At 59.4% G+C, this 6,321-nt stretch overlaps 1 protein-coding gene across 1 annotated transcript; it reads left to right on the plus strand.

Annotated features, from left to right (window-relative positions):
* The first annotated feature begins 308 nt into the window (after positions 1-308).
* Positions 309-6,321, plus strand: LOC306657609 (uncharacterized protein). The gene is made up of 7 exons (XM_079133738.1): positions 309-652; positions 2,337-2,420; positions 3,019-3,107; positions 3,596-3,781; positions 4,509-4,646; positions 4,816-5,008; positions 5,395-6,321. Exons 1-7 carry the CDS (start codon positions 442-444, stop codon positions 5,676-5,678), a joined length of 1,185 nt encoding a protein of 394 aa, XP_078989864.1. The 5' UTR covers positions 309-441; the 3' UTR covers positions 5,679-6,321.

Genomic DNA, 6,321 nt, shown 5'->3' on the forward strand with positions numbered 1-6,321 from the left:
AGGCATGTTCATTAGCTTCTGGAATCTGTTTCCACATCTGTAAAACAGGGACAATGACAGTTTTCCCAGAGTTGTTGGAAGGTTTAACTGAGTTAAATTCGCCGAGTCTGGAGCAGTACTGGTACACGGTGAGAGCCGCATGAACATCTGCCCTATAAGCAGACCCCTGCTGCAGCATTCCCAGTTCATTTGACCTTCGCCACGACGGACCTCGAACTACAACTCCCAGGATGCAACGGGGCCCGCCCGGGCTCACGCAATACTCGCCGCAATGCAGCGTGGACTACAACTCCCAGCGTGGCCAGCGGCCCGTCAGGCCCCAGTCCGCAGCCTCCGGAGTCAGGGAAGTCCGGCCGCGCCGGCCGGTGGCTCCTAGCCGCCCTCCCCGGGAGGAGAGAAGCCACCGCTCCTGCCGGGGTGGGAAGCAGGCGCTGCCCCGCCATGCTCTGCGGACTGGCCCGGGCCGCGGCCCTGAGACTTGGGGCGCCCTGGGCGCCCTGCGCGCGATGGTCTGGGAGCCGGGCGGGGGTCCCAGCCCATGTGGTGGACCTGCGCAGCGACACGGTGACCAGGCCTGGACCGGCCATGAGGCGCGCCATGGCCAAGGCGGTCGTGGGGGACGACGACTACGGCGAGGACCCCACCGTCCGCGGTGAGCCGGGCATGCAGGCCCGGGGCGGGGGTCGTCTAGGTGACCCCCAGGGCGCTGTCCATGGTGCTGGCGGGGAGGGCGGCCAGGACTGGCACTCAGTTGACTTTCAGGGAGCACCGGCCGCAGGTAGAGAGTTTGTCCCATCACCCAGGACAGGTCCCACACTGGGCCTGCTGAGCCACAATCTGCATTTTAATAGGATAATCCGGTGACTTGTATGCACGGTGCATTGTCACTCAGCTGCCATATCTAGTCAATGGTTGAACCAGGGTTTGAACCCAGTTCTTTTTCTTTTCTTGTTGCAGTACTGGGGATTGAACCCCGGGGTCTCTACCACTGACCTATGTCCCCAGCCCTTTTTCTTTCTTATTTTAAGACAGGTCCAAGTTCCCCAGGCTGGTCTCAAACTTGCAATCCTCCTGCCTCAGCCTCCCAAGTCGCTACGATTACAGGCGTGCACCACTGTGCCTGGCTTGAACACAGTTCTTCTGACTCTAAAATCTATAATTACCCTCTTACACCTCTGCCTGGCTCCTTGAGGACAAGCAAAACCAATCTGGAAAAGGGGGTTTTCCATCGTCTACACTTCCTAGGATTGGGATCTAATAATCTAAGGACTGTTTTCAGGATACAGGGGCCCACAGCCCATCCTGGGCTGAGTTGCTTTTACAGTGAACCACTGCATTGGTTCTGTTGGGCTGGGTGCAGCCCTTCACTGGGCCAGGGACAAGTTGCCAGTTGAACTCCCAGGGCCTGTCTGCAGGATCAAGGGGTGATTGGGACTGGTCATGCAACCCAGTAGACCCCTGGTTTTTGGCAGGAATTTCAAAGATGCTGAGGCACTGCTCAGCAGGCAGCCTGCTGTGTGACAGGTTTACACATCAGGGCCAGGGAGGGGGAGGTGCTTGTGTTGACAGCTGCCTGTGAAGGGTTCCTTGGGAGCAGGGGGTTAGGGGGAGGTGAGTGGTTCACAGGGAAAGGGGACTTTCCAGAGGAGCGCCCCTTAAGGGTGGTGGCTGTGCCCCAGGCAGGGAAGGGAAACTGACTCCCAGGCAGCAGGGCTTCAGAAGCAGGAGCCACTGCTGAGAAAGGTGGGATGTAGCTGGGGTGTGGGGTGCCAGGGGCACTTTTTTCTTGGGATGGGGCAGAGGCAAGACCATTCTGGCCTTGAATGTCATGCCAGACGCTTTGGACCTGATGCCACAGTCGGAGAGGCAGCATGGGCTTTAAAGCAGGAGCCCTACCGTGCTCCAGCTGTACCCTTGGTTGCCCCTCCAGCTCCCCAAAAGCTCCCCAGAGGCTCCCTCCTGGGGGCAGAGGAAGTCAACAGAGAAACCACAGGGCCCCATCTGCTGGGGCTGATGGGAAAGGAAGCAAGACAGGTGTGAGGTCGGGGTGGGACAGAGGTTCAAACCACAAGAGAGTTTCGGTGGCCTGGGAGGGAACCGTGGCCTGGGACTGAGGAGCCTCCAGAGCCGCTGTGCGGTTACCCAGGCCACAGACTGTGCAGCTGGCCGACTGCGCAGTGGGCTCCAGCCCCGCCCACTTGGCCACGCACCGCAGCCTCGGGCAGGGGGCTCACACTGGAACCGGTGGACTTTGAACTGTGCCTGTTTGCCAGCGCACAGCTGCTCTGTGGTGACTGTTGATAGAGTTTCCCTGCCCCGCCCCCCTTCCTCCTCAGAGCTGCAGGAAAAGGCTGCCCAGCTGCTTGGGGTGGAGCAGACTCTGTTTGTGCCCACCAATACCATGGCCAACCTCATCTGTGGTGAGTTTGACTCCCAGGTCCTCCACTGCCCCTCTCTATGCAGGGCTGTGACATTCATGGACAACATTCCTGGATTTCTGCTGGGTGCAGCCACTGAGGTGTCCTGGCAGGAGAGGGAGGCCGGCCGATCCCTGCTCCTCCCCAGCTTCTCATTCCAGGGGTGCCCTGGCCCCAGAGGGTTGTACTCACACTATCCTCACCCCTTTAGGCCATCCTGTGATGTCCCTCCATCTGCCTCACCTTGTAAGCTGTCATCATTAAACACCCCTCCAGATTCCTGGTGTGCACGTGCCCCCAGTTTCCTGCCAGGGCCAGGTGGCTGCTAGTGCCCTGAGCTACCAGTCCTCAAGGAACAGCATAATGGCCAGCTTCTCCCTGCAGGAGAGGGTCTGCAGGTGGGGTCACAGGGCATGGGTGTGTGGCCCAACATGCACAGTGTGCCATCCCAGAACTCAGGTGTCCTGAAGGGGTGCTGTTTCCTAATTGGCATAAGGTGCTCGTGAGCTTGTTGTGGCCTGAGGCTCAGCCTGGATAAAGCTTAGAAGGGGTACACAGGCCCCCTAGGACTCAGGGCCAAGTCCTCCTTCGTTTGTCTCAGTGATGGGTCACTGCCGGCGCCGGGGCTCCCAGCTCCTCCTTGGTCAGGAGTGCCACCTCCACGTCTATGAGCAGGGCGGAGTGGCTCAGGTAGGAGCCAGGCACCGTTCCCCTGGGCCCCGGGCATCCTCTAGCCAGCAGAGGTGGCTCAGGCCCTGCTTCCTAGGCACTGGCTAGGACCTGCAGATAAAGGGGAGAGCCACAGAGAAGCTGGCAGGGAGGGTGGGAGGGAGAGCCAGGTCCTCGCTTTGCCACATGGGGGCAGAAGCAGCTTCCTGCCTGGTGCTTGGTGCTCTGCTGCCCCCTAGTGGGACCTTGGAACACTGGCACTCCGGGAAGGAGCCAGAGGCAACAGGGAAACATCTCAAATGAATACTGGCCAAGGGCCTAGTTCCCGCCTCACCTGGGATGCTGTGTCAGATGCACAGAACAAGGGAAAGTCCTTGAAGCCCAGAGCTGGGGAGGAGCAGGCACCGGATCGGGGTCTGGCTCCCTATTTCTGAAGATCCCTCCCTTCCCCCAGGAGGTACGGCTGGTTCCCCAGACCTGCTTGAGCCTTCACCCTTCCTCACCTGCAGATTGCTGGGGTACACTCTCACTTGCTCCCAGACCTGCCGTATGGGACCCTGGACCTGGCTGAGCTGGAGAGGGTGATCACTCGGGGCCTTGGGAGCCCCTATCACCCGGTGTGTGAGCTTGTGTGCCTAGAGAACACACACAGCAGCTCAGGAGGCCGGGTCCTCCCTATCGACTACCTCCGCCAGGTAGGCTCAGCCCCACTGCTGTCCCCACCCCCAGCCTGCTGCTGGCTTCCGGTGCCCTCTGAGCCCTCATTGATCGTCGTGGGCTCCTGTTAGTGGGCAGACGATGCGGGGCATGTGTCGGCTAGGCTAAAGAGGCAAAGGGGATCATTGTCCCAGTGTAGGGGCCCTAGTCCCTGAACTTGCCGAGGAACAGAGATGGCTCGCTCGTGTGGGCATATGCACCTACGCACTCTTACCCTGCTGAGCACCCGTTCCAGGGCAGCACTGAGGACGGCTCGTGGCCTGGGAACGAGGCTGTGGGGTCAGCAGGTGTTGAGCGCACTGCGCTCCCACTTCCCCTGGTCCTTAGCACTAGCAAGGGGAGGCTGCTGCCCCGTGAGTGCTGGGCACACCACCTTCCTCCAAGCCCTCTGCCCCACGGGCCCCTCCTGCTGCCATCATGTGTGTAAACAAAGTGGGACGTTTGTGTCCTTGGTGGCAAGTGCTCCATAAAGAAGAGTTGAGTGGGTTCAGGCCCAGCACTGCAAGAAGCTGGCATGGGCGCAGCCCTGGGTTCCATCCCGGGCACCGTGACACTCGAGTTAAGGTACCACTGAGGCTCAGGCAGCACAATAGAACCACTCGGGTGACTCCAGACCCCTCAATTCTTTAAGAGCTACACCCAGCGGTCTCCTAGCGACCCGCCCTAGCTCCTGTCCACTGACCTCCACCTGCACTTCGCCCCCAGGTACACCTCCTGGCCCAGTCCCATGGGGCCCGGGTCCACCTGGATGGAGCCCGACTGATGAATGCCGCAGTGGCTCTGCGTGTCCCCCCCGCCCGCATCGTGGAGCACTGTGACTCTGTGTCTTTCTGTCTCTCCAAGGTGGGAAAGCCCCTGGGCTGGTCTTCCAGAGACAGATGGGGCGGGGGTGCAGTGCAGGAGGAGCTGAGTCCCTGAGCTTCTGTCCTGGCAGCTGGTCCTGGACTCCAGTTGCTGCAGCATCTGCCCCTCCCGTGCCGATGGGTCAGCTGGAGCTCCTCTCTTCTCTCAGGGCCTGGGTGCACCAGTGGGGGCCCTGGTTGGGGGACCCAAGGACTTCATCGAAGAAGCCTGGCGCCTCCGTAAAGCCCTGGGTGGGGGCATGCGCCAAGCTGGGGTGCTGGCCGCAGCCGCCCTGGTGGGACTGGCTGAGGCAGAAGAAGTGCTGCCAAGGGACCATGAGAACGCCCGGAGATTTGCCAAAGGTGGTCCGTCTGCTCCCGCCCTTCCTTTCCTCTGCTCCTTCCAACCTGGGTGGGGCGGGGGTGGATCTCCTGCAGCAGGGCCCAAGCCCCCAGCAGGCCTGCATCCTCCTAGCCTCTAGGAGACCGAGGTTTAGCCACGGAGTCTCTAGGGCGAGACCCTGGTCAACTGCAATAAGGAAACAGGCCCAGAGAGGTCGCCTGATTTGTCTAAGTTCACGTGGCTGAAGCAGTCTAGTCCCTGTGGTCCCAAGGGCCATGTCAGGATGCAGTCCTTTTCTCCCGTGGCAGCTGCTTGCCCCTCTCCCTTCCCCAGGTGACAACTCAGGGTGGTGGGGCCATGGTGGGGTCCTGGGGTGGGCCTCTACTCACAGCAGGACCTGACCCAGGACTCCAGGCCCTGGCATCGCCCATCTGCTCTGTGGATCCTGCTGCTGTGGAGACCAACATGGTGCTGGTGAAGGTGGACGGGCTGCCCCCTGTGGAGCTGTGCCAGCGCCTGCAGTCTGTGAGCTCCGACGAGGTGGCCCAGACTGGCCGTGCTGTCAGCGTGCTGCTGTTCCCCTGGACAGAGCAGTCTGTGCGTGCCGTGTGGCACCGTGATATCTCCGCCCAGGACACTGAACTGGCGCTGAGGAAGTGGGAGTTTGTGCTGAGGCAATTGGGGCCCTGAGGATGGGCCCGGGCCCTGGCTGGGACTGAAGTGGGGAGTGCAGGTGCCCCACGTCTCTGGGCCGGAAGTACAGGCCAGTCCTCTCTGGGGGAAGAGGACCCCTTCCAGAGCCGACAGTCTTGCATGTGTGACGTCCCACTGAATAGAAACAACCAGGCAAGGGATGGGACAAGATGTGGCTGAAAGTCAAGAGGAAGAAACAGATAAGAGAAATAGACTCTTATGTGATCATGATAATGGAGTTGTTATACACAGGCTTTAAAATAAAATATTTAAGAAATTATAAGACTACATGGAAATTCTAAAACTGAGAAATGTAATAAATTAAGAACTCAACCAGGCATGGTGGTACATGCTGGTAATCCCAGCAACTTGGGAGACTGAGGCTGGAGGATCACAAGTTCAAGGCCAGCCTCAGCAAATTAGCAAGACCCTGTCTCAAAAAAATAAAAAGACCTGGGGATGTAGCTCAGTGGTTAAGCACCCCTGGGTTCAGTAACTCCCCCCCACCAAAAAAAATTCAGTGTATAGGTTTGATAACAGATAAGTCATAGCTCAAGAGAGAACCATGGAAGAGGAAGGAAAAAAAAAACCACAGGAAAAAATATATCTGCACGAACAGACCCAAAAGTCATTCTGTGAA

Source organism: Sciurus vulgaris (assembly GCF_902686455.1).
Source record: "Sciurus vulgaris genome assembly, chromosome: 3".
NCBI lineage: Eukaryota > Metazoa > Chordata > Mammalia > Rodentia > Sciuridae > Sciurus > Sciurus vulgaris.